The following is a 27,955-nucleotide window of genomic DNA, read 5'->3' as shown; positions in this document are numbered from 1 at the left end:
TTCATGTTGCTGTATGTGCAGTAAATGCACACTCAGCCATCGGCGGTTCTTGACTCTTTCGTCTCTGTGCACAGGTACAAAGAAGTAAACTCTAGAGAGCCGTGAAGATGAGCAGCGAAGCCACCCCAGAGGTGGTCTCTTCCCCCCCGGTCTCTTCCCCGCCCTCCCACGGGCAGCGTTACTTCGATCGGTTCTCCGAAGATGACCCGGAATATCTGCGCATCCGGAACATGGCAGCTGATCTCCGGCAGGACTTCAACATGATGGAGCAGAAGAAACGAGTCACCATGATCCTACAGAGCCCAGTGAGTAAAAGGTGCCTGGCAAATGGCCAAAGCAAGGGAGTGGGAGTGGGGGATTTGTATTCTCTGTTCTGTCTCCCAAGACCTGGCTTCTCTGCTAACAGCTCTCAGAGATAGATGCCTCTCTTTATTTTTTGGAAAGCCCAGCTCTAGAAACCAGCTGAAGCTGCAGGCACTCAGCACCGCTGCAGATCAGACCCACTTCAGTGTCAAAATGAGCTTAAATTCTTAAAATCTCTCAGCATACGGGGTGCCTAGCTCTTTTAAAATCTGACCCTCAGTGTGTGTGATGGGCTTTTGCAAACATAGCCCAGAGCTCTTCTAAAATCAGGCCCAGTTGGGCGTGAGGGACCCTTGCAAACATGGCCCGAAGCTCTTCTAAAATCTGGCCCGAGGTGTATAAAGTCAGACATAAGAAACTGGAGCCGACTCCCTAGTTATAAAAAGCCCCTCTGCATGCATGAAGTAGTCCCCAAGACATGCTTTGTGCTTCAGAGATGGAGCGAAGTGAGAGCAGCTGATGCCCAGTGTCCTCCTTCGGGCACCATGTATTCTCCTGTGAGCAGTGGTTCCTGGCAGCTGAGCACTTGAGGAGAAATTCAGTTGCTGCCCAGGTGATCAGCAGAGTGCTCAGGGGTAGGATTTTTGTTTCCATTGCTGGTGCACACTGGCACGTGCCTCGGTGCACAAAATAAAAAAAAATTATTCTGCCCAGGGTTGGAAAAAATCTGCATGTGTGTGGAAAAGATTAGAGGGAACATGGGCGGTGAGTGCTAACTAGGTTTAATGCATGAGGCGGGGGAGCCAATTTGCCATGAAGTGCCTGGCCTGGTAGAGGAGCACTGCTGGCTTTGTCAGGAAGATGCTGGCTCTGCACAGCTCGCAGCGCGGTTGTCAGGCAGAGTGGGTGCCACTGTGTGAACTCACTGACGATTCACGACCTGCCCTGCTCTTTCAGTCTTTCAGAGAGGAGCTGGAGAGCCTGATCCAAGAACAAATGAAGAAAGGGAACAACTCCAGCATCTGGGCCCTGAGACAGATTGCGGACTTCATGGCCAGCACTGGTCCCTCCGTCTTCCCCACCTCTCCCATCAGTATGTTGGTGGATAACCGTTTTCTGGGGCAGGAGTAGGGGAAGGCCTGCCTAGTTCCCTGATCACCAGACTGGGATGAAATAAGGATTGCTGGACATGGAAAGGCAATCAAAGACATCTATGGTGCCCATCTCCTACTGAATTTCAATTGGATTGAGGCACCTAATTCCCCTAGGCTAATTGGAAAGTCTGTTATATCCCTCCCCCTCCAATGCGGTTGACTGAAATTCTGAGGGTGTCTGCTGAAATTTTATCTGGTTCACGTACCTCCCACAAACACCCCATACACCAGCTAGCTTCAATGGCAACCTGCATAGGTATAAACAATCTTGGGTTTTTATGTTTCTTTGCTTCTTTATTATGTACTAAGCAGCCCTTAGAGACAATGTGTTGCTGACTTTATTGTAAGGGTTTCTCCTGTTTGTTTTTCACCTTAAAAATTCCAAGAATATCAAATCTTTCCCTGCTCTCCCTAGAGGTCTCCTTGGGAGAGCAGAGAACTGGGAACTTTTCTACCCCTTAACTAAAGAAATGGGTGGCTGTCTCTTTAACAAAAAGCAGCTTCCTCCCCAGTGTTTTGCAGGCATTTGAGGTTAGTAAGAGATGAGCTAAAAGGTATTTTTAAGCACCCTAAATGTTATTTCCTAAAAGACCAAACATTATATTTGTCTGGAATTTTTGTTTCAATCACTTTTGGAGGCAAAATGCCCATAAAAATTGAAAGTTTTTCAAAAAAATCTTTTAAAAACATTGTCTAGCTTTCTAATCTAGCAAGATCTCCCCTTTCCATTCCAATTTCCTGTCCCTCACCCATTTTTAAATAGTGAAGCGTAAAAGAAGAACAGTTAGAAAAAAGGGGCAAAAAAGTATTAAGGGGCGGGAGGGGAGAATCCTAAAGATAAAATCACCACTAACCACTTGCATTTAAAAATAGGGTAAGGTAGAATGCTCCCCTTGTGGTTTTTCTTGAGTGTTCCCCATTCCCCAGAGGAAGACTGAGACTGGCCCTTCTGAGCTGAAAGATGAGGTGTGAAAGTTCATGGGAACAGATAGAGATCAGATGGGCCAATTCCAGTAGCCTCATAGACTTCTTGCTTCCCAGAGCCCCTTTCAGACAGGATCGCCTCACACCCACTGGCCAATCTCTGCTTCTCCTCAGGTCTCTCCATGGTGACGCCCATCAACGATCTCCATAGCAATGAGACACTGGCCCTGGCAAAAGGGGAGCGGCTCATGCGTTGCAAGGTTGGCAGTGTCTACCGACTGCTGGACCTGTACGGCTGGGCGCAGCTGAGCAACACCTATGTCACGGTGAGGGGGGCCCCCCCAAGGGTAACATGCATGTGGGACTTCTCTGTACTGAGGCTGGAACATGACCACGCACTGTCATTTTCCTGCCTTTGCCTCGTTGAGTGGAGCTGAGATGGGAGCATAGAGTTCTCAGTCCTCCAGTTACCAGAGTGGACCAGACTTGTAGGTGGAGGGATGAGAACATAAGTACAGCTACACGAGGTCAGACCAAAGTCCATCTAGCCCAGTATCCCGTCTTCTGACTGGCCAATGCCAGGTGCCCCAGAGGAAATGAACAGAACAGGTAATCGCCAAGTGACCAAGCAACCCATTTCCAGCCTCTGACAACAGAAGCTTAAGACACCATTCCTACGCACCCTGGCTAATAGCCATTGATGGCCCTATCCTCCATGAATTCATCTAGTTCCTTTTTTGAACCTTGTTAAAGTCCTGGTCTTTCTAATTCCCTCTGGCAAGGAGTTCCACAGGCTGACTGAGCTGTGTGGAAAAATACTTCCTTGTGTGGGTTTTAAAGGTGCTACCTATTAATTTCATTTGGTGGCCCTTTGTTCTTGTGCTATGGGAATAAGTAAATAACTTTTTCCATATTCGCTTTCTCCACAAGAGGTATGATTTTATAGATCGATGTCATATTCTCCCGCCTTAGTCTCCTCTTTTCTAAAATGAAAAGTCACAGCCTTTTTAATCTCTCCTCAGATGGCAGCCATTCCAAACCCCTGATAATTTTTGTTGCCCTTTTCCAAATTTTTCTGAGGGATGTAAAAAAGGGAGTAGCCCCAAGTTGGAAATAGTCTTTTTTCTACTAATCTCTGAAATCTCTCAGGTAACACTACCCCTTGTAGCCAGTGCAGGATGGAATGTAACGCCTACCGCACATTGTCCTTGCAGAAGCCAATGCACGACACTTCAGAGGAAAGGGAAAGGAAGGACCTCCCCAATGCTTAAGCACCTGATCAGCTGTTTGATATTATGAGTGGAAGTGGAGGGTTCTAAGTGAATTATCTCTTAATGTTTGCTCTGCATGAGATGGCCCTGATCTTAGCTCATGTAAATGCACATGTGCATGGTCAGAGAGCATGCAGCTGTGACTTCCACAAGCGGAGTTTACAGTCCTAGCTTGGGAACTTTCAGGCCAGATGTTCAGTGGCATTATATGGAGCACCTGGGCCAGAGATAACTAGTAAACAGAAAGAAACCGCAGATGCTTCTGAGAAATGCTACCCCTTTATCTTTGTGATCAAAGGCTCTAGGAAATTGGCTGGCATCCCCAGCATAGTCAGGTGGCAGGTGATCGTGGTATGTGCGGCACTGTCCTCTTTGAATTTCTTCTCTGTCTCTGACTTCCATTTTGATTCAGCGCCAATTTCCAGCTTTCTAATTTCTGGCACATTGTGACCCAAGTGGTATGGTATTGACACCGACACCAAATCCGGTTAGTTGCCTTGACTTCCCCAGAGAAATCAACGTGAGACAAGTTATCTAATTGCAGTGTAGAGGTTCAGACTTGGGCAAGAGGTCTGGCAAGGGTGCCACGGGGGTGCGGGGAGGGGGCAGCAGTCATGCATATTGAAATGCTGCTAGCTCTTCTGCCCATTCACCTGACTGTCAGGGAGAGAGAGAAAAGCGCACAGCATGTGTACATGCTTCTCATTCCTGGCTGGTGAGGGGAGGGGGCAGAGGAGTAATCTGCAATCTGTGTTCTCTCCCATCGCTCCCTGATTGTCAGGGCAAAGAGGAAGAAAAGCGATCAGCATCCCAGTACAAAAAGCAGTCCTGTAGCACTTTGAAGGCTAACAAAATAATTTATTAGGTAATGAGCTTTTGTGGGGCAGGCCCACTTCTTCAGATCTGGAAAAGTGGGTCTGTCCCACAAAATCTCACCACCTAATAAATTATTGTGTTAGTCTTTAGAGTGCTACAGGGCTGCCGTTTTGTTTTGTGATGATACAGACTAACACGGCTACCTCTCTGTGGCTGTCCCAGTAGACAGGGCTGCTGTCCACCCCTCCACGTCCTTCCAAAATGGCGCCTGTGAGCCCAGGATCTAGGATCTGCCTGGATTCCCTCTCAGCCTGAGCCTGAATATCCACACTGCAATTAAGCATCCCCTTAGCCCAAGCCCAAGTGAGCTGTCATGGGCCTTTAATTGCAGCCAGAGGTGGGGAAAGTACCTAAAAGTTACCCGAGTAAAAGTTCAGCCACTTTCACTTCTAGAGGCTTGAGTACAATCAAGATGTGATGTATGCATGTGTGCATATGTGTGTACTTTTACTCAAGTAACTTTCCAGAGGGAGACAGATGACTTGTACTTAAGTACACCCCCCCCCCCCCCCCCAGGCAGCTTCACTTTTACTCAAGTAACTTTTTGGGTACTTTTCCCGCCTCTGATTGCAGTGTAGATTTATCTTTAGTTCTGACCAGGGATATACAGTCACAGAATGGGCCCTTGACAGCATTACATGGTTGGGGATAGAAATGGCTGTAAAAAAGACAAATTCACTCAGGACTATGAAGACCTCAGAACACCCCACCAGGAAAGTAGGAACACACATGCTACTGTGCATTGTGCACTCAACCCTAACTTGTCTGTTTCCTTGGCATTCCTGTGCATTTCTTTTGGCAGCTGCGTGTCAGCAAAGAGCAAGATCACTTCTTGATCAGCCCTAAAGGCCTTTCATGTAGTGAAGTCACTGCTTCAAGTCTGGTGAGTGTGCTAAATAATGGAACCATTTTGGAATAAGTGGATGGCAAAGAATTATTCATGAGAGATGGTTTAAAAAGCACACCCAAAATCATGGGGAAAATTTGTACAGATTCCACCTCCCCACCCACCATTTTTCTCCCAGTTTTGATGTGTGCTCATGGAGCCTAACCAGCCCCTGATACAGTGAACATCCAATAACTCCCCCACAACCCAATGGATGGTCTTTTTCAGTGGGCAATCCCAGCAGATCTCATAAACTGGTGCTGAGCTGTAGAATTCCAGGACATGTTCCCATTCCTACCTCATAAACTTAATTCATAGGCTACATCTACACTAGAAGAATCTGTCTACAGAAGTTACTGTCGCAAGAGATGTTCCAACAAAATTTCTGTCGACAGGTCCCGTCTACACTTAAAAGTGGATCTGCTCTGTCAACATAAGGGCCCCCTGGAGCGTCTACGCAGATTTGCTGCTGACAAAATGCATTTTGTGTGGTAGACACTCCATGAGCTTTGTCTACAAACCCCCCATTTTGCTTACAAAACTCTCTAGTGTAAACGTAGCCATAGAATCCAAGGCCAGAGGGGCACCTCTATGATCATCACTCTGACCTGGACTACTCAGGCCATAGAACTTTGCCAAAATACTTCCCAGAGCACCAAAGTGACTGATGGTGGGGTGGGGGACACCCGGCAATGGCCACATGTCCCCCATCCCCCAGCTCAGGGAAGAGCTGGAACAATCCCATGCACCCAAGCCCTGCCCCTGCCACACTTGCTCCGCCCCGTCCTGCCCCCGCCAGCCTCTTTTTCTGGAGGCACCACTTCCGGTGAGTGTGGGGATGGCTCCATCCCTTCTCTGGAGCAGCACGGCACTTGAGCAATGTGAGCTAGAGCAAGCTTGTGCTGCTGTTGGGCCACGTCACTCCCAGAGGGGGGGTGGGACCGCTCCTGGATTCACTGGGTGGTATGTCTACACTACAGAGTTATTCCAGAATAGCTGATTCTGGAGTTGTTATTCCAAAATAAGCTATTCCAGAATAAAGCATCTGTACTACAGGTGAGCCTCAAAATATCCAAAACTCATTCTAATAAAGTGTGTCCGCACACAATACAGCCTATTTTGGACTAGAGCTCCCAGAAGCACTGCTTCCTGGGGCTCTAATCCAAAATCCTATGTCTACAAAGCAGCTTTATTTCAAAATAAGCTATTCCAGAATAATAATAATAATCATAATAACAATATTATGATTATTATTATTATTATTTATTACTATTATTATGATTATTATTATTTATTATGAAATAGCCCCTACTCCTTGTCTCCACAGCCCCTGTTTAGAAATAGGCTCTATCCCTTGTGGAATGAGGTGTACCAGCTTCGAAATAAGCTGTCTCCTATTTCAAAAGTATTTCAAAGGAGTAGTTACATTGTGTAGACGCTCACAAAGTTATTTCAAAATAACTATGCTGCATAGACCTACCCTGGAAGAGGAGTGGAATTGCCAGGGGAAAAGGAAGGACGGGGTGATCCCGCCCCTCTTCTGCAGTAGCACGACCCAACAGTAGCACTGCACTGCTTCTGGCCAAGGGGAGAGGCAGGTGCTGGCAGGTGCATGGGACACCCTGTGGCCGCACACGCACACATCCCATGTCTCACCTGCTGGAGCAGATCTTTTGGAAAACAGCACATTGTTTGAATGCAGAGCCATGTGGGAGGTGGCTCCAGGGGGGTGAGGAGGGAACACAATGGCACTCTAGCTCTGGAGCAAGCCCTGGGGTGTGAGGATGCCTCTCCCCTCCCTGGTAAATCTGTCCTTTCCCGCTGCCCCCTTTCTTTCCTGCTGCAGATTAAAGTGAACATCCTGGGCGAGGTGGTGGAGCAGGGCAGCACCAGTTTTCCTGTGGATGCTAGAGGCTTCAGCCTGCACTCAGCCATCTACGCAGCCAGACCTGACGTCAGATGCATTATCCATTTGCACACGCCTGCTGCGGCAGCGGTAAGGTGCCCCATCTGTCATGCTGACAGCCATGGGTTGCCAGGGCGATGGGAAAAGGGGGAGAATGTCTCTTCCAAAGGCATTTGCACTAACTCAGCAACTGCTTTCTAAGTGGTGTGGGACTGCAGCTTGCTCCCTCCTTTGGCTGGCTGGCTCTGTGCTGCTGAGGTGCTGGGGAACTGGAGGTGGAGAAGGCGAGAGAGAGGATAATGGTGTGGAAGCTGCTCAGGGTGACCTCAGTTTCACAGGCACTATCCTGGGTACAGTGGGTGAAGGCCTTGTTAGCATTCTCTGTTGGACCAACAGGGAGACTGATGCAGCCATTTATTGATAAGGGCCTTAGGGCCAACTCTTTTTACCCATAATGCTCTGCATCTTGTCCCTGTAACGGGCTGTGAGACACTGCTGCAGCGCCATTTGCTGGCCACTCAAGAACTAGCTCTTTAGCCTCTAGAGTGCTGTCTTCTGGCTGGCGCCTTGCCCTGTTACCCACCTTCTGTTCTCCACCAGTTTATAACAGGATCCATGTCCCTCCCAGACCATGGTGCCCTCACCTGAGGGTACTGCTCTGCCATAGTGCCTCTCCCTCTGGGGCCCTCTCCTCCCAGGGAACTTTGATCCCTACACACTCCTTGCCTCAGTGACTCACTGCCAGTCATCATCTAGCCCCTTATCTCAGGGGCAAACTGCATTCTGAAATGGGCACTCATCAGTGGGGACCTGCTGCCTTCTGCTACCCTGGCCACCTATCAGCAGCCCTAGTATGCTCAGGCCTTGTCTCAGGCCCTGCAGCCTGGGAGCTTACCTAGCCAGAGCTCCCCCAGCTCTGCCTGCCTTTCCCCCAGCCCTGCTTGGTGTTAGGAAGGCTCTAACTTACCTGACAACCAGGTCCCTCCTGCTCCACAGATGGAGCAAGACATTTCTTTCCTCCTCTCCAGAAGCCCATATTTATACAGCCCCAGCTGGTCCCTATTTGGCTGCTGTATGTGGATCCTCAGCCTCAGACTTCTCCCAGCCTTCCAACTGTCCTTAAACACCCAATAACACCCCAGACCTAGAGGATCTACTTTTCCACCTCTGTCATTGTACAGTTCCCCGTGTTTTACTCTGCATCCATAGAGAACTACAGAGTTCAGCTCTGGCTCTTACTACTGGGGATCCTGGGTTTAGTTCTGGCACCTTGTTGTTAACACCCTGCTTGCCTCAGGAACTTTGAGAGAATTGTATGGCATTCTCACTCCAGGAGAGTCTCTCAAACACGTCACTCCCTCAAAGGCTGATCCAAGTCCCATTAAAATAAAAGGAATTAACTTGGCCTCCTACACAGTGGTATTAAGGTTCATTTCCCTTGGGAAACCGTTGGATGCTTCTCGGTGGGATAGGTATTTGTATCAAATAAGGCTGTTACTTTATGAGTTAATAACGCCACACACAGCTCAGGATAATGTTTTCAGACAGCCACAGCCTTTATTAATCCTGGGACAAAACTCAAAGGTGGTGACTTTGACTGAATGCCTTGCGCAAAGTCATCTCTACTAAGTAGCTTCTTTCTTGAAGGGTGATTAGAGAGCAGTCCTTAGTGATGTGTATTTTCTAATGGGATACAACTTGGTCTTTAGAAAGGTACCCAGGAATTTCTAACACCTCCAGAATGTGCACCTGGTCTTTGTGTAACCGCCCACAGGTAGACTCAAACCTGGGATCTCTGGAGCTTAGTGCAGGAGCTGCTACAGTCTGAGCTAAAACGTCAGCTGGCTCCCAGTTAAGGCTGCAGAGAAGACTCGTTCTTTCTCTGTAAGTGATCTCGGTGCCACTACACGGGACACTGAACCACCCCTAGGTGCATGAGTTACATTTGCTCATGTGGTGATGAGATGGATGAAATCTACCCCAGTGCAGCTGACTTGTGCAAGACCCTGGTCCTCACTTTGAACACCGTTGAGGGGCTAGGACTCAGGAATGCAGAGTTCTGTTGTTGTCCCAGACAGTGTGACCCCAGGAAAGCTGCTTAATGGCTCGGTGCCTCAGTTTCCCCTGTTCTGTGTGGGTAATCCTTGTCTCCCAGGGGTGCTGTAAGACTAACCTGCTCTCTCTTATCTCTGCATGCTACTGCGCAGAGAGGGAAGGGGGAAGGATTGTACACAAAACTGTGCTCGTCCAGTCCTCTCTGCACACTGGACAGTGCTTGTGTCTGCCTCATTGGAACTCTGCACCGCCCCAGAAAAGGGGACTCCATTTGCCCCCTCACTTTAGCGCTTCTGTGATACGTCCCTGTTCTGTTATTTCATCACAGTACTTTCCTGTCTCCAAACTTCATCTGACCAACCTTTGGTCAGTGGCTTTGTGCTTCTAAAGTGATGCAGGGCTGCAGAAGCCGCGAGCTTGGTGTGTAAAAGTAAGCGAAAGACACAGCCCCCGGGAGAAGAAAGGCCAAAATATGAGACTGCTACAAAATGGCAGTGTTCCTGGGTTCCTTTCGTTGGTGCTGATGTCAGAGGCTCATTCTTCACACTGATCTACTGTGTTCCCTCTAATTTTTTTCCCATTCCTGTGCAGAGTAAATGTTGTTATGTGCATAGATGTGCACCACCAATAGAAAGACACACTGCCGGCTGTGGGTGCTCTGCTAATCAGCTGGGCAGCACCTGAATCTCTCTCGATTGGCCTCCCAGGTGCTCAGCTTATGGGCAGCACTGATGCTAGACCTACTACATGTTCATTGCTTCCTATGCCAGTGAATGGATCAGCTGTTGCAGCCTCTGGGCTGGGGAGGATGGCACTCCTGGGGAATGCTCTGGGCATCCTCCGCTCCTGTTGATTGCAAGGGGAGAGTGGAGAAGGGTGCTGAAGTTGTTGCAGGGTCAAAGTCGTGAGATTGCAAACCCCAGCCCCCGCCTTTGGCCGCAGGGTGTAGATTTGAAAGCTGAGCACAGCCTCACGAGAGGCCCCTTGGTGTAAACACCATGCAACCAGTGTGCTGATCTTCCCCTTTGCTTCCTGTGTTCTCACTGTTCGCCAGGTGTCTGCCATGAAATGTGGCATCCTGCCTGTATCCCATGATGCACTGCTGCTTGGCAACATGGTATACTTCGATTTCAGTGGGGAGATGGAGGAAGAGGTGGACAGGGTTGAGCTACAGAAGTGCCTTGGACCAACCTGCAAGGTGAGGAGAAAAGATGTGTTCCCTGGGACTGAAAGATGTGATGTTTGATCAGCTGTCAGGCTAGCGTGGCTCAGTGGAGTTGCTTCAGGGATGGGTTTGGACCAGTGATATTTTCATTGCAGATGGGTCCAGACCAGGTCTAGGCTGGGGTTTGAGTTCTGTTCTGAGGCTCTGCCAGGGCTAGGAGGTCACATGCTGACATGTCCTAAGATTTTGGCCCTTCAAGTGGCTAAAGCACCAGACTGAGAGATCTGTTCCTTCATCTGGCTGTGCTCTTGTCCTGCTGTGTGAGTTTGGGCCACCAGATTGTTTTGTGCCTCAGTTTACTCATCTGAGTATTGCAGGAAGTCCTGACATACTGGGGTTTGAGTCATAAAAGTTTGTAGAAAGCAGAGACAGCAAGAGGGTGCCACATAGATTAGATTAGATTAGAAGGAAATGGACAATAAACCAGACAAAACAAAGCAAGCAGTCCTGTAGCACCTTAAATACTAACAATTTTATTTATTAGGTAATGAGCTTTCATCGGTAAGACGCACAGGCTACCCCTCTGAGACTATAAACCAGACAATGTGTCAGAGCTACTCAATGTCTGGGAAGTTAGAAAGCTGTTAAATTGCTGACACTTTTTACAGACTGGGAGGTGAAATAGCTGGCAAGTCATTCCAGGGACCTTTTGGGGGTATTAAGCAAAAAACCAGACTTTTCGCTGGACTGTATCTGAATGTCTCTGAAAAGAAACAAGTTCAGTGGCAATGACAGTGTTAGCTAGTTTTTCATTTTCCCCACAGACCCTGGTGCTGCGAAATCATGGCGTGGTTACTCTGGGTGATACAGTGGAGGAAGCTTTTTATAAAACTTTTCACTTGCAGGCTGCTTGTGAGATCCAGGTGAGTGACTTCAGCAGGACAGTGCATTGGCGGTGCATCATCCATCTTTGATGCATTTCCAAGGTTGCTTCCAATGTTCCCTCTAATTTGTTCCATCCATGGGAAAAATAAATTTTGTTCTGTGCACCAAGGCAGCAGTGTATGTGCACCACCAATAGAAACAAAAGCTGCTCACAGTGGGTGGCTGTGGATGCTCTGCTAATCAGCTGGACAGCTCCTGACTCTCTGTCTTGGGTGGCTGCCCATATGCTCAGTTTGCAGGGAACACTGGTCACTCCCCTTTACAGTGCTTTGTTACTCTGCTGATCTAGGTAGTTGAGCTCATGGTTCCCAACCTTTGCATTAGTCCGGACCCCCAATTAGCCCCCCAAACTGTTTGCAGACCCTCATCACCGACAATTCTACCTGCAATGTACACTTCATTAAATGAAACAGGAAACCACAACATAGATTTTCAAACAGCAATTCATAACATTATTAGAAGAGATTTAATTTAAAAATAATACTAGATTGTAACTTTGTAATTCATTTAAAACTTATTTTCCATGATCATTTTTATTTCTCTTTATTTTTTTCATGGACCCCCTGCAATGCCCTTGTGGACCCGCAGGTTGGGAACCACTGGTCTAGAGGAATACTCTGTCTCACCAGCCATGCCAGGACTTATGACCCTCATTGCTGTAGAGTTGGAGCACCTCCCACAAATTAAATATGAAACGATTTGCTCTCTTGCCCTCCCCTACCACCAGTTTATGCTGACAGAGAAATTCACAGTGATAATTTGCTCAGACAAGACCTGCATCGTGTCTGGCTTACCTAATATGGGGAGAGACCCCTGCACCAGACACAAGGAGTCCTATGTTTGCAAGTTATCAGTTGGCTATAAACTCCATTATTCTGAAGCATCCACCTCAAATATTAGGTGCAGTAGTGTCACTGCGGCATTTCCAGCCACAGCTGTGGAACACTCAAGCACTTGGTGTGCACGGTTGCCCGCATTGTTTTGACCCTTGAGAGATGTCCCCAAAGGAGCAGTTTAGGCTGGTGGCAAGAGAATGCTGCAGAAGGCCCCAGAGCAGTCGGGCTAGACTGCAACGATCATTTATCTCCCTCTGCTGGGCAATCCTTGGAACGATTTCAGGAAGGAAACTGACTTCCATTTTTTTACAGCTTTACTTACTGCCCTGGTTTTCTGTCCCTCCCAGCCTAGTCTTGCATTTCAGCTGCTACCCTGTTATTTCTTCAATGACTTGAATTGTGCCTTTGCCTTCTCCTCTGCTATGGACTGTTGTTTCGGTGTGGGATTTTCAGTGCTTGGCATTGGCCTAGATGAGTTTCCACTGTGGTGGTACTACACATAGAAAGTCGACTGCAGATACACAATTCTAGCTACCTCAGTTGCGTAACTAAAATCAACATACCTGTGCTTGGCTCACTTGTCTGTCTATAGAGGGGAAGGCTGACAGGAGAGTTTCCGCCTTTGCTCTCCCTTAGTTCTCATGTCTTGTGAGAAGTACAGGGGTCAACTGCTGACCCCGAGAGCTCAATTTTGTGCATCCAAACTAAATATGATTCTGTGCAATCACAGTATCAATGAGCACATCTAGAAGCCTCTTTTCCTGCAGCAACTCAAAATTAGCCAGCCAGGATACTAAGAGGCGAACACCCTGCTCCAATACCAACTCAAACCCTCCCCAGATTTCCCCTTCCCAAATCCACAGAAACACAGCACGCCGGAATTAATCTGAGCAAAGCAGACACAGTCACCAGGAAGAACAGTAAAGGGAATACACAGGGGTCAAGCTGTTAACAGCATCTTTTTGGCTACGAGGAACAAACCAACCTGTAGGAAGGTTTTGCACTAGAAAGAACGTCACCCAGCCCCTTGGGTTTTCCATACATGGATGTGTTTGTGAAAACAGCAGTGCCAAGCTCTGGAGACGTTATCAGCACCGAGATCAGCACTCACATCGCCACCCTGGCTCTGAGCCTAGAACCGCACCTCCGGCACCCCTGCCTACAGCGACTGTAGATTTCCTTTGTGGGTTGGTGATTGTTTTGTTTTCAAAACAACCGCTTGTCGGCACCACCTGAAAATGCAACTTGATGATGAAGACGACGCCTTTCTCCTGCTCTGCTCTTCCAGCGCAGGGTGGTGCCGGCGCGGCTGCAGCAAGGCAGCGGGTTCGATGTGCTCAGGCAGCGAGCTAGCAATCAGTGTCACTTGTTATAAATGCCGCTGTTCTCCCCACTGCCCATCGACCTACTTCTTGAGTTGGGAAAAGGAGGCCGACACCCGCTGAGGCCTGGCCTGGGAGCCATCTGCAGGGGAAAGGCTGGGAATACAGGCACGCTGCAGGCCTGCCTCCTTCTCACATGCAGTCTGGATGACAAAGGTCTTTGGAATCTTGCCGCTACTCCTGAGCGGAGGCTGCCTGTTTCCTGTCTCTCTCATCACGCCCTAGTAAGGCCCTGTGACTCCTGAGGCTGACTGGCTGTTTCCCAACAGGCATGTGCTCGGCCTCTGGGCCTGGCAGGCGGGAAGCGCTCCGATCTCTGGGGCTGGTAAATGTGGGTGCACAGTATCTAGGCCTCCTGCAGCACAGCGACAGTGGGACAGTGGGACATGGGACAGTGGGAAAGAGCCCGGCAGCTCTTTCAGGGCCGTTGGCTGAGGAGAGGAAAAGAGCATCAGTAAATAAATGAGCCAGGACCGATGTCGCAAACCATCTGTGTGCTCAAGCCCCATGCAGGGTTAGAGTCGCACGTGGCAAGCACTTCCGGGCAGGGGATGTTGTTTTCCGTCTATGACTCCTTAGTGCCCCTGGAAGGCTACCCCAAGCGGGGATTGGTGGAAGGCAGAGCAATGCTGTCTCTAAGCATACGCAGAGTATGCAGCTGTGTAGGAAACCACTAAATAAATTAAGTACAGGTTGAACCTCCCTCGTCTGGCAACTTCTGTAATCCAGCAACATCCATAATCCGGCAGGATTTTAGTTAGCCAGGTGACCGGTTATCATAGTTGTGGCCAAGTTTCCTGGTGTCCCATGAAGTTTGTTTCCAGCTGCTGGTCCTGGCTCTCAGTGTTCTGTGCTGTTCTTTAGCTATAATCTACCCCTAAATGTCTTCTCAGAGCCCAATAAGCAGTGGAAGAGTTGGTAATGCTGCTAGACAATACTGACCTCTCATGGTCCAGCAATTCTCTTGTTCGGCGCTGGTCAGATCCTGAGGGTGCCAAACTAGAGAGGTTCAACCCTATGCTGCGTTTGACTAGCTCCAGCTCATGGAAGCAGCCCCAGTCTGCCACATTCCAGCCTCTGCTCTGCCTCCCGGCTCCAGTGCCCCAGTCCCCTGGCCAGCAGCATTGGCAGGCTGCACCGCTCCCCCTTCTGCCTCTTCCCCTACCAACCTCCTTTCTGTCCTGCCCCCACACCACCACTGCAGAGTTGCAGCTCTGTTCCCTGGTGGAGATGGAAGGTGCAGGTGCTTGGACTGTTTAGGGCACCAGAAGTCATGAGGGTGGCCCTGGGGTCCCCAGTCTGAGGGGCACAGCCCTCTCCAGGGAGTGCAGAAGACCATTCAGGGGGCACAGCTGAGACATAGGCCAGCCTGCATAGTGGGCTGGGAGGTCATGCCATCCAGCTCTGTCCCTAACCCCAGGCCTGGTTGCCATCCTCATGCCCAGGGCTCCATTCCTGGCATGATCCCACAGCCAGGAGCCCAGCTGCCAGCTCCATGTCTGGGGCTCTGTGCCTACTTCCACCTGTGACCCCAACATCATCCCCCTTACCTCCACCTGCACCCCCACTCCTGAAGCTGCAGCCCTGGCTCCAGAGGGCACAGAGAGAGGCAAGGGATGCATGAGGTAAAAGTTTTGGGGACCATGGGTATGAGGTAACTGGTGTGTCCCCAGTGCTGCACCAGTGGGTAGCTACTGCAGGAGCCCACTCTAGCAGATTTATTCCAGTGGGGAGATCCTCTCCACCAAGGGAGTTCTTCGCCAGACCAAATCCTTCCCCTTTCAGCTGAGCCAAGGCCCCGTCAGTGTTTTCCCAGTAACTTTTCCTACTGCTCCCGGGTGGCTGTATCCTCTGTGCTCTACTCTAGGTTGCTGCCTTGTCCAGCGCAGGGGGAGCAGAGAATCTGATAGTGCTGGAGCAGGAGAAGTACAGGCCTCATGACGTCGGGTCAGTCCGATGGGCCGGGAGCACGTTTGGCCCCATGCAGAAAAGCCGCCTGGGAGAGCATGAGTTTGAGGCACTCATGAGAATGCTGGACAATCTGGTGAGTCTCCTGCCAGCTTAGATATAACCACTTAGGGTATGTCTACACTACAGAGGTATTCCAGAAGAGCTTATTGTGGAGTTATTGCTCACAAATACACTATTCCAGAATAAGGCATCTACACTACAGGGAAGCCCCAAAATAAACATGACATTCTGGAATAGTGTGTCCATGCACAATAGAGTCTATTTCGGATGAGAGCCCTTGTTCCTTGTCTACACAGCCCCATTTCGAAAACCCTAGACCTGTTTTGAACTCTGTGATATTGTTCTCTAGCCTTAACTCCCGTTTTCAGCCTGATCCTAATAGTGGGAACCTTCCAATCACAAAACAATCTGCTTGTCTCCTGCCAGGGCTACCGAACAGGGTACACCTATCGGTACCCATTTGTCCAGGAGAAAACCAAGCATAAAAGTGACGTGTTGATCCCTGCCACCGTGACCGCGTTTGTCTTCGAGGAGGAAGCTGCTCCTGTTGCTACCCTCCGACAGCATGCCCAGAAGCAGCAGAAGGAGAAGACCCGATGGCTCAACACACCCAACACCTACCTGCGAGTGAACGTCGCGGAGGAGAGTCAAAGAAGCATGGGCTGCCAACGCACTAAGACCACGGTAAGGGGGAATGGCCAACTTCCTCCACCACTGCAGAGCGCGGAGGGTAAGGCGTTAAAAGGCCCTTGGAGCTGAGCCAGATGTTCTCAGCATAGTTCTGGTTGGACTTGGTGTATCCCAAATCTGGTCTCTCCCACAGTAACTCAGGCTCAGGCCAGGTGCAGAGTAGGACAGCCTATAAATCCTTACCTTCAGGTTGTGGGGGAAGGCGTCTCTTTTGGGAGGAAGGGGCAGTTCATATTCAAATCTATTCACCCACCCTGGGGTTTCAGGCAGCAAAAGGTGCTTTCTGACAGCAGCAGGAATAGGGTGACCATCTGTTGTCTTTTGGCCAGGACAGCCCCATATCTGAGGCACAGGAAGGCATCCTGATTTATTTTAACGAAGCGGCTAATTGCCCCATATTTGCACAGGGGAGCAGCTGCCACCTGGGTCCTGGCTCCCCACGGCTCGGGGAAGCTGGGAGTCGCACCAGCATGACTTCCACCCAGCTCCCAGTGGCTCAGGGGAGCTGGAAAGACAACCGGTGCGGGAAGTCCCCAGTGGGGCTGCAGCCCCGTTCCTGGAGCCCGAAGGCATAGGGCAGCCAGGAGCTGCAGACACCCTCACCATCAGGGAGCACCCCCACCCAGCAGTGTGGCAGCCCCCACAGGGCAACCACTGCCTGAGTAGGGCACATGTTGGAACCCAAGTGGGCTGAAGCAAAACTTTGAATGTGAGGGAAGATCTGAATCCAAATTCAGATTCCTGAACATTGTCGCTGGCTCCTTTCTCTGTAATGATTCTGCCTAGCTGTGAATGTCTGGGAAGTTTTCAGCATCCAAGACCCTGTGATGAGTCAGAAACTCAAAAGCTGAGCCCAGGGGTCTCTCGGGTCTTCGTGATACTGCCGTTCCAGTCCTGATGCATTGTCTTTGCTCTTTCCCTACCCTGTCCCTGGCATGGGCCAGTGGATGAAGGCCGATGAGGTAGAAAAAGCCAGCAGTGGGACCCCGATCCGAATTGAAAACCCCAACCAATTTGTGCCTCTCTACACCGACCCCCAGGAAGTGCTGGAAATGAGGAACAAGGTGTGACAGCTCTCACGCATCTCTCTCCTTACCCCAGCCTCTGGTGTCCTGTGGGATGGGACTTCGTTACCAGGTGGCCGAGAACTAGTAGATTCCTTTGAGGCTCTGAGAACAGACTCTGTTGATGGGGAGCAAATGAACCGCTTCCTTTTTTCAAGTTGTTCTCTTCATTCTATGTCAGCAAGTTCAGTGATAGGTCCGGGGTCCAGACTCACAGCTCTGAAGCCACCAGAGCGAGTACACGAGTAGGTCACCATATGCCCCTTCCCCCACGCTGCCTTGGAAACACAACTCAGCCCTGATCTGAATGAACCCCCACGCAGGTCAGAGGGAAACTCACTGTGTGACCCACTCAGTCCCTGGCCTCCTGGCTGGAAACAGAGGTTCCAAACAGTGCCAGGGTCACACGTAGGCCTGCTGATGGTGGGGAGGTGGGAGGAGGACATGAGAGGTTGCAAAGACTCCAGGGCCTGGAGATTCAAAGGGACCTGGAGCTCCAGCTAGTGGTAGGCGCAGTGGCCAGAGCCCCAGCTTCCTTTGAATTGTCACCTGAGTGCCACTCTGTGTGGCTCTGAGGGCTGGAGGGATGGGGTACGCTGCAGGCTGGGTGGTGCTACAGAATGACTGCCCTGGTCACCACCCCTTCTACCTGAGGCCCTACCCCTTCCACGACACAAAGCCAGCCCCTCCCCACCTGCCCTAGGCCCCACCCATTCTGCCCGAAGCCCCACCCTTTCCAAGACATGGATCCAGCCCCCCATCCACCTCCACCCAGGGCCCATGGTGGCTGTCAGCACTGCTAGTCACACTCAAAATCCCTGTCTTTTAGCAATGGGGCTGAGACATGCTGATTCATTTCATGTAGGGCAAGGACCAGGTATCAGCTGGCAAGAGCAACCCGTCATGACCAGTGTTCCCTCTAGTCTTTTCCGCCATGTGTGGATTTTTTCCATCCATGTGCAGAATAAAAGTTTATGTGCACCACGGCATGTGTGAATGTGCACCACCACTTGAAACAAACACTGGCTGTGGGAACTCTGCTACTAAGCGGCCGCACAAGCACCCATCTTACAGGGTCGCTGCTGGTCACTGCTGAGCTAAACTGGATTCAGATGGGCAGCCAAGGACAGCGAGATTCTGAGCTTGACTCTCATCTTCCTTACTTCTGGGGTCATCATTAACAGAGTACTTTTTGCTCTCCCTTTGCCCAGGTGTAAATGGCTGTCCAAGACTGAAAACAGTGGCAATTCAAGGCCCCCGCAATCTACAACCCTCCCCTTAGCTATCGAGTCTCGGCTTTTATTTCAAGTCTTTTTAATGATCGGTGGATTTTTTTTTTTCACCCACAGATTCGGGAGCAAAACCGCCAGGATGTGAAATCAGCCGGACCCCAGTCTCAGCTCTTAGCCAGCGTGATAGCAGAGAAGAGCAGGAGTCCGGTACTTTGATTAACAAAGGGGCTAGATTCACAGGGAATGTCATAAGCTAGAGTTTCTCAACCTGTTCATATAAAATATCCCTTTTTCAAAAAAAAAAAGTACCCCCAGATTTCTCTCATGTACCCCTATGGGTACGCATACCACTGGTTGAGAAACTTTGTCCTAAAGTAATCTGGGGTCTTGAAACAAGTACCATTCAGCCTTTCCAGATGACTGTACCCTTTTCAGGAGCCAGATTGGTTTTGCTTACCACCAAGTTACACCTCACTTAAAAACTACGTACAAAAAACGATGCAAAAATATCACAGACTACTACTGGAAACTTGCTGGCTTTCAACCATCTTCTTACCAAATCAGTGAATTGGAATAGAAATATCGTACTTACCTTTCAGTGTAAGGCATATAAAGCAGTAGAAACAAATCATTGAATAAACTTTTCGATTGTACTGACTTTATGAGTGTTTTTATGTAGCCTGTTGTAAAACTAGGCAAATCATTAGATGAGTTGATGATCCCCTGGAAGACCTTGGTGTACCACCAAGGGTACATGTACCCCTTGCTGAGAAACACTGTCCTTCAGCTCTGCAGACTGAGGCAGCAGCTGTGTGAGTAAGGATGTAGGCTCTTGCTGTGGAGCTCAGGTCAGGGGAACCCTGATCCAAGCCAGTCCCCTTTCTTTCGTAGCAAGGGGGCTGCTGACCCCAAGAACAGGCACAGAGGAGCAATTAAGCAATGTTTAAGGGAATAACTCTGGGAACCAGCGTGCAGGCTGAGTAGAGGGCTCTGGGTGGGTGATGAAATTGTGGGGCGGGGAGAGCTCGGAATGGGAATGGAACTATATCCCCTCCCACACTGATGGCCCATAAAAGTTGCCAAGGGTTATCCCCTGCTCTCGTGCGGATGGTGCAATTTTACGTCTGTGGTTGGTTCCAGTCCACGGAGAGTCACCTGGCTTCCAAAGCAGACGCGGAGCCAACAGAAGTCTCGCAGGAAGAGCTGCCTCCCGAGCCAGAGCCTCCCAACCCATTCAGCCAACTCACCGACCAAGAGCTGGAGGAGTACAAGAAAGAGGTGGAAAGAAAGAAACTGGGACTAGATGGTAAATAACTGGATGGTGTGGTGATGGCTTCACTCAGGCACAGAAAGCATGTGACTCAGCAGCAGAGCTGACTGAAGGCCCACGGTTCCCTTTCCCAGCACCTTCTGGGATTCCAGCATTGGGTTTTGTCCCACCTAAAGATGAAACCAAAACCTTCCGAACGTTCATGTGAAAACGAACTTGCGTTGCCATGGCTGGGTTTGGACCAAGAGCATGGGTGGGGGGAGAGGAATGGCGCTGGCCAGGGATTCCAGGTTCATGTCCATGCTCTGTCTGGTTCTGAGAAGAGTTTTTCATACCAGATCATTCTGAATCTGGATCTCCCATGCCCTTGGCCAATGTCCTATTCATCAGAGCTGTCTTTGCCCATAACCAGAGTACTCACATTCATAAGAAACTCAAAAATTGGGGGCACCACTGGGTCTTAATGTCCACCCACCCTCCTCTTCCTATCCCTGGTCTGTGGCTCTGCCTCCTCTGGAGAGGGTCTAGTTAGTGACAAAGCTGTCAGACCTCTGAGCAGAACACGGAGCCTGTGAAAGAGCCATTCCAGTGGTAGTGAAGCCATTTGACAGGCCTTTGCCAACCCCAGGTGTATAATGTCAGTTTCTGAATTTACTGGGTTAATCAACAAGGTCTTAGTTTAAAATTTGTTGTAGGAATATTTCATTAGCGTGTTGCCAAAGATTACAAAATCACATCTCTAAAATCTCATGCGCCTCCACAGGCTGCCATGAGGCAGAGGGGCTCAGGTTTAATAGGATCCCATGAATGCTAAGCACTGCTCTTTCAACCAGAGTGGGTATACACAGTGATCGCAAAAAAACCAATATGTCTGCCGAACATTCGGTCTTGGAGGAAATAAGTTGTGGCTGGCCATTCCCAGGAGACAGGGAAGGGGTGTATCTTTTGGGATTCCCCCTATGTTTTACATAGCACGTGGATATCTTCTTTGCTTCTAGGTGAGAAAGATGCTGGCGTAGAGGAATCTTTGGCTTCTCCTGTGAAGTCCCCCTCTGTTTCCCCGGAGCAGAGCCCCACCAAATCTCCACCAAAGAGCCCACCCGTGTCTCCCGCGAAGTCTTCGGAGGGTAAGCCCAGCCTGCACGCCAGGGGGTGTTTACGCTGCATGGTGAGATTCGGAGCACTTGTGGGTACTACCTGGGGCGGATGCATCAGTGAGTAGTGTGTGTTCCCACAGGCACATCCTGAGACAAACCAGACCCCTCTCACATGGGCAGCAGGGCATGGGGATGCTGTAGGCTTGGAGGGGCATTTTCTCCTGCCCAGAGGAAAGATAATTTGTTAGGTGGAAGCTGGGTCCTTATGTCCATAAGTCTTGTGCCATCATTGTCCCGGCAAATCACACAGGAAGCCTTTGGAACGCAGTCGTGCCTATGTATTTATGACTTGCACTGCAGCAATACCCAAAGACCAGGCCCAGAATAAGTGCCCCATTGCATTAGGTGTTGTCCAGTCCCACCGAAAGACACAGCCCCACCCCAAAGCACTAGCAGCCTATGTTGAAACAAAGAGCAAGCAGTGAGTATAAGAAACAACAGGGTGGGGGGGCCAGGAGACATAGGGTGAGGGTAGGTGTAATAAGAAACTGCTGGCTATGCACCTGATTCAGACCTCATGGAAATCAATAAGAGTCTTTCTACTGACTCCCACGAGCTTTGAGTCATCAGACCTGTAAGAGTTGGTCCCTGTGAGGGAGTGGAGAAAGACGGGTCCAGCATCCAAGGGGTTAAAGAGAGCCTCTGGGCCCAGCTAGCCCCACCCCGCTTTACCTGCCTGAAGGGAGCAGAAAAGCCAGGAGCCTGGCTCAGTTTGGGGCTGCCTAGCAGGGAGACAGGAGGAGGTGCAATGGAGGGAGCACACTCCACCTGCACAGCAGCCACAGGAGCATGTAAGCCCCCCTCCTCAGGGAAGGGGCGGAATCCCCCGAGACACGTCAGCACAGGGGGAATTTGGACTATTGCAGCCACACCCAAAGTTAAGAATAGTAAGGGAGTGGTTCAGGGTCACAGGGCCAGCACCCCCTGTTTTTGCCTGCTTGCTTGGCGATCTAGCCACTAGGCTACCCAGCCACCTAGGACCCAGCCACAGTCCCAAGCAATGTTTCCTCTAATTTTTTTCCATCCCTAAGCAGATTAAGTTTTGTTATGTGCACTGAGGGCTGTGCGGATGTGTCCCACCAGTAGAAACACATGCTGCCCACTATGAGCGCTGTGCTGATCAGCTAGGCAGCTCCTGAATCCCTCCTGGGCACCTGCCCAAGCGCTCAGCTTACAGGAAACACTGGTCGCCAGGGTTCCAGACTCCACCTCCCCTGCCTTGGTTTTCAGTGCAAGAGCAGAGAGGACATCATGCCGACAGAGGGTACTGTGGTAAATAACTAAAATCAAAACACACCAGCACCGTGTAATCCATAGCTGGGCATAATGAGGTGAGAGAGTTGTCAGCGTGCTCCTCAGACCGGATGTGCTGATTGTTGGGCACAATGAAGGTGTCTGGCTGTCCTAGGCAAAGAAGTGACCTAGTCCAGGAAGGTAAATGTAGTGGCGTTACGCTTACTGTTCTCATTGTGTCGCATTGTGTCGTTGTATGTCTGTCTCCACAATGTCTTCCTTTCTCTTTCCATGTGTTGCTTTCCATCAAAGGACTTACCTCTGATTCTGAATACTTGTCTCTGTAGTAAGTATAGAGAGGCTGTTTTCTAAGCTCGCCTACCATTGCCTTGTGGGAGGTAGGGGTGGGTGGGGATATCTTCCAACACTTACACTGCAGGGATGCAGCTCCCTGGAGCAGTAATGCTGCATCCAAATAGGCTAGCTTTCAGTTCTCCCAGTACCAGCCCTTAGCTGTATGGGAAACCAACAGGAACCCATTTTCTCATCATGGGTACCTTAATAAAACGTGCAAGTTCTGCATTTGGCTACTCAGATCAGCACTTAGAAGCAATGCAGCTCAGTGGTTGGAGCACCACACAGGCACTTAGAAGACTTAAGTTCTAGTGCTAATTCAGGCCCCTTGCCTGCAGAGGAACCTAGGGCAAGTCACTTCTGCCTCAGTTTCCCCATTTGTAAAATGGGGATCATGATTTTGTTCAGCATTTTGAAATCTATCATGGGAAAATAGTGTATGAAAGCAAAGCATGATCATAGTAAATTCTGTCTCTTCTCTAAGACCCCTCACTACTGTGAGCACTGAAACATGAAAGTTCCCATTTTCTCTGCCTTGTGCTGATTTGACTGTCCAAATGTGCAATTTAGACCTGATGATGCTGATGATTTCCGTTTCAGAGGAATTTTTATGAAAGGGCCCTTTCTTGTCTGCAATTTAAGAAGAGTCACTGTGACTTATTCCTTGCTCAAGACTTTCAGGATTTGTTTTTATGCTCCATTTTATCCCCTGTTCTCTTCCACTCCAAGACCGTCCTGGATGCTGTAAAAAGGAGGCATCTGTAGTGCCAGGTCTTTGTAGAAGGAATCTCCCACCCAAACCACAAATTCCGCTCAATGGACAAAATTCTTCCCAGAATGGTTTGGTAGTTTTCTTCTCGGCCTGTTCATAGGGCTTCCACTGAGCTCAGCAGGGCATCTGAGCATGGGGCAGGGATGGAATATAGGAGCTGAGATCCACCAGCAGGGTCTGAAAGCAGAGCTTAGTCCTAGCTGACTGATTTTCAAACACCATCAATGGCCACCTAAATTACTGCATGAATTCAAATGGCTGGCATCAAAACTGGCCAGCAAAGCTATATACACTTGCTATAAACAGCTTTTCTTTCAGTTCTTCTGTCTTTTTCCCATTGCCTCCCATTGTGCATCATTTTCTGCTGTTGCATATACAATTTTTTTCCTTTAGTGTCCTAAAGAACAGCAGAAAAGAAGGAAAGCTCGACTCTTTGATGAGGTTTTTGGTGGAAAGTCATTACTTGAGTTGTGGGGTGGTAAAATTAAAAAAAAGTCAATGTAACAGATATTTACAGAGATCATGCAAGAGACAAGAGTCTGGGCAGGTTTAAAGGCCCTAAGCCATGTAAATGTAAGGATATTACAGGACACAGGGTAGGGGGGAATCAGTGTTGCATTCCTCATGCAGCTTAATGCAAGAGCTTCTCACAAAGGCAAAGTTGTATTTTTTTTCAGAATATATTTTTTGCATTTTTGCTATCAAAGCAATTTGGCAACATTAGCATTATCACTTGAACCGTCATCGGTGTTGCCAAAGCTGCATTTTGCTGGGGAAAAAAACTGAGCTGAAAAACGTGACTCAGCTGTACTGATACACAATCCGTTAATGTTTTCTTCAGTGCTCCCCAGTTTACTGCCCCTTGAATTATTTCTTTACTTGGAAACGTGTGGCTGAATATGCTCTAGTGTGTTCCCAGGACTGAACAGTACACTTCTCATATATGTCGCACCGTGGTCCCTGATGGATGTACTTTTGCATAATAATGGGTGTTGCTGTTTAAATAGGTTACCCACCTTGGCGCTTGGTTCATTCAAACTACGGTGGCCTCTGGTCTGCTTCAGGTTTGGGATCTTTCACAGCTCGGGCCAGTCTCCTGGGATGGGACAGATGGAAGTAAGGGTTTGTCTACACTGCGACTTAGGGCATGGCAAGCTGGGATCTGAATATGGAAGGCTGTGGTCATGACATGGACTCTACTAGCACACACTAAAAATTCCTTGGGGCATTTTGAGGGACATCATGTGTTGACTTAATCCATAGCAAGCTTGTGCATTGTACATTCAGAACCTGGCTTGCAGCATGCTATGGATACATCTACACATTGACCCTTGGAGTTTGAGGAGACTGACCTCTCATCAAGCTAACACAGCCACATGAGTGGAGGGTCCTAGTGTCTCAGAGGGCGTCAGGCACTGTGGAAGACCAAGACCTGGGCAGCCTGGCTTGGTAGTCAGCACTGGGTTCAGGAACCAGAGGTCTACGGGCAGATTCAAAATCAGGAGCCAGGTGTCAGAACTGGAAGCTGGACAGGAAATGGGAGCTAAAGCCAAGGATCAGCACTCAGTCAGAGCAGCCTAGGGACAAAAGTGGAGCTGTCAGAAGCCAGAACAATGGGATTCAGCCTGGAATGGGATCCAGGAACAAGACAGGACCAACGTCAAGAATGGAGGATGAGACCAGGAGCCAAGCAGCAGACGTCAAGGTCGAAAGCAGCAACAAGCCAAGATCGACCTTGTTGCACAGCTTCCTGTGTCTCCTTCTGGCTTAAACAATGTACCCAGCTCTAAGGGACTCCAGAGCTCCCCCAGTCAGGTCCCTGTAGTGAAGTGAAACACCTCACGGCATGCAATTCCACAGTCTCTGCTAAAGTTGCCAGGTGGGGACAAAAGAGCCTGCTGCCCTGGTGCCCATGATTCCAAAAGGCCCAGGGCTCCCAGCAGTTATTATCACAGAAGCAGGAGTGTCCAGAGCCTTGGGCCTTTTAAATTGCTGCAGTGTGCTCTGGGCAGCTCTGAGGGTTGCTGGGAGGATGGGCCATGGTGCAGTGTGCTCCTGACTGCCCTGAGGCCTGGCTGTCCTAGACCCACCTTTTCCAGGAGCACAGGGCCACCCACCACCTTGCCTGGGCCCTGGCAGGTCTGTCAGCCCCCCTATGTGGCAGTAGCTAGGAGCCCGTAGGTTCAGGATCCCAGGATTCTCACAAACCGATACATACTTGGGATACCCACCCCCTGCAGGTGCAGTCTAACGAGCTTGCTCAGAGCTAGCACAGGTGTGTCTCTTTGACCTGGGACCCCCACCCTGGCTTGGAAGGTAGATGTACCCCTGTTCGTTGTGCAGACAAGCCCCAAGTATATTACATCTTGAAGGGTCGGATTCTTCCACTTTCATTCTCACGGAGCTGCACATAGTCATGGGAACAAACCCAGCAGAGTTGGTGTCAGGCATTAAGTACCACTTTGCCTGCCAGGATCAGGTTCTAAGGCAAGTAAAGTAGCTCTGGGCAACGACGCAAGGGAAGGCTGCATGCAGCAGCTACATGGCTTTTTTGTTGACAGAAACTGTCGACAAAGGCATTATTCCTCATCGTGGAGAGGCAGAAGGCTTTCGACGGACGTGCTGAGTTTTGCCTATAGACCACCAACAAAACACATTTTGTGTGTAGACACACCAAAAGTTTTGTCAACAAAACTCTAGTGTAGATGTAGCCTTATTGTGTGGGCTTAATACAAGCTGTGAAAAGCATCAGCCGGGTGTGTGGTTTAGTAATTAGAGCAGGATACCCATAAGTTCTATTTCACTCTCTGCCTCTCATTGACTGCTTGACTTGTCTAAATGGTCTATGCCTCAGTTTCTGCATCTGTAAAATAGATATCATACGGCACACCGAGTAAGGGTGTTGAGCAGCTCAGCACCTATTTGTAAAGCCCTTTGGGATCCTTATTTGGAAGGTGCTGTGGAAGACTGGTGTAGTTATAATTATCTTGCTCAATCCAATAAACAGATCTACGGGGGAAAAAAGAGGGAGAGGAGAGGAAAGAAGAGAAAAGAGGCCTGCATGCAATTGCTTAACCACCTCTTCCCCAAATGCTGTTCTCTGCACTCAACAAGGACTCGTTCATTAACCCTAGTTGCAAATGAAGCCCTTTGCAAAACATACACTCCTGTCTGTGTTTGTGGTACCAGAAGGAAAAGAACTGGTGTGAGCAAATGGAACACTTAACACTGTTTAAATGTACAGGTCATTTAGCAGTCCGGTTTCAGGTATCCCGATCATCCTAGACCCAGCTGCTCCTATTGGACATCTCGTTAGGTTAGCAACAGTCCCTTCTTCTCCAGATTTCTGTAGATGGAATTTGCAATCTCTTTTTCACAGTGAAGAAGAGGTGAGATTTTTGGTTTTAAACTTCGACTGGCTTTACACTTAAACCATAGCTGGCCCTGGGCACCTTGCTCGGGGCTCTGAAAAATTCTGCAGGCACTTGGGCTGTGTAAATACCAAGATGTTTGGTGCTGGAGAACCAGGCCCCCTGAACTTCCAGTGGTGTTAGAGAGAAGGGAATCAGGCTGCAGCAGTTTTCTTACAGTGTGGGCCAAATTCTGCTTCTGTTTAAACTAGTGTCTATCTGGAGTGTCCTAACTGAAGACTGGGGGAATGATCACACTAAAGACCCAGGACTAGCTCTAGGGAAGTTAGAAAAAGCCCACCCCTTATCAGGCCTGCTGACTGGGGAGAGAGGGGCAAATGGGGCAATTGCCCCCGTCTAGTGTGTCAAAGGGGCCCAGAGCTCCAAGCACCGTTGATGTGCTGTGGCAGTGCTGCTCCAGCTGTGCACGGCTGCCAGGGAGTAGAGGGTGTCCAGGGATGTGGTCTGGGCAGCACTGGGGCCTGAATGCCCTAGGCCCTGCCTCTTCCACCCTTGGCCCCACCCCTTCCATGGTGCAGAGCTGGGCCTCTCTCCTGCCTTGCCTCAGGGCCCATGATGGCTATTGACCTCACTGCCCTTATTAACCTGTAGTGTAACATTCAAAACCACGTCTTCTGTATTCTGCTGGCGCTTGTCTCTAGTTAACCTAAGCAAAGCCAGGCAACCCAACCCTGTGGCAATACCAAGTAGCAGCCCTCCTAGAGAAATTGGGCACCCTGCCTCCAGAAATTCTCATCTCCTGTGTCTTTCTTTTTGTGAAGGTGCCCAGAAGCCAGACACCAGTCAAGCACTTTCTGACTCCACTGCTGATGGTGAGAAGACGCAGCCAGCTGCAGTGGTCGTGAATGGGAAAGACGATGATCAAACTGCAGAAGATACCCTAAGCAAAGGAATGAGCCAGATGACCACAACGGCAGATGCTGACACAGACGCCCCGAAGGACAAAACCGAGTCGATTACTAGTGGCCCTGTATCTCCAGAAGGCTCACCCTCCAAATCTCCCTCCAAGAAGAAGAAGAAATTCCGGACCCCTTCCTTCCTGAAAAAGGGCAAAAAGAAGGAGAAAGCTGAATCTTGA

General features: G+C 49.6%; 1 protein-coding gene across 4 annotated transcripts; it reads left to right on the top strand.

The window, feature by feature from the left end:
* The first annotated feature begins 107 nt into the window (after positions 1-107).
* ADD2 (adducin 2) lies at positions 108-27,955 on the top strand. Of its 4 annotated transcripts, XM_074981623.1 has the most exons (15): positions 108-305; positions 1,261-1,396; positions 2,556-2,707; positions 5,331-5,411; positions 7,261-7,410; positions 10,430-10,573; positions 11,365-11,463; positions 15,571-15,747; positions 16,101-16,358; positions 17,309-17,428; positions 18,778-18,867; positions 19,801-19,966; positions 20,929-21,057; positions 22,349-22,359; positions 27,647-27,955. In XM_074981623.1, the coding sequence occupies exons 1-15, from the start codon at positions 108-110 to the stop codon at positions 27,953-27,955; spliced, it is 2,220 nt and encodes a 739-aa protein (XP_074837724.1). The 4 variants fall into 4 exon arrangements, with proteins under 4 accessions (XP_074837724.1, XP_074837727.1, XP_074837725.1 ...); XM_074981626.1 differs by lacking the exon at positions 22,349-22,359 and having other exon boundaries at positions 27,654-27,955; XM_074981624.1 differs by lacking the exon at positions 22,349-22,359 and having other exon boundaries at positions 27,639-27,955.

This window comes from Carettochelys insculpta, chromosome 31 (genome assembly GCF_033958435.1).
Source record: "Carettochelys insculpta isolate YL-2023 chromosome 31, ASM3395843v1, whole genome shotgun sequence".
NCBI classification, from domain to species: domain Eukaryota; kingdom Metazoa; phylum Chordata; order Testudines; family Carettochelyidae; genus Carettochelys; species Carettochelys insculpta.
This window is presented reverse-complemented; position numbering and strand designations above follow the sequence as displayed.

What these genes read in the sequence shown, in the direction of transcription:
- ADD2 (XM_074981623.1), top strand. Translation starts at nt 108, where the DNA reads ATGAGCAGCGAAGCCACCCCAGAGGTGGTCTCTTCCCCCCCGGTCTCT. An exon ending in AAGTCACTGCTTCAAGTCTG is followed by an intron (nt 5,412 to 7,260) that starts GTGAGTGTGCTA and finishes TTCCTGCTGCAG; the next exon opens with ATTAAAGTGAACATCCTGGG. An exon ending in AAAGAAACTGGGACTAGATG is followed by an intron (nt 19,967 to 20,928) that starts GTAAATAACTGG and finishes CTTTGCTTCTAG; the next exon opens with GTGAGAAAGATGCTGGCGTA.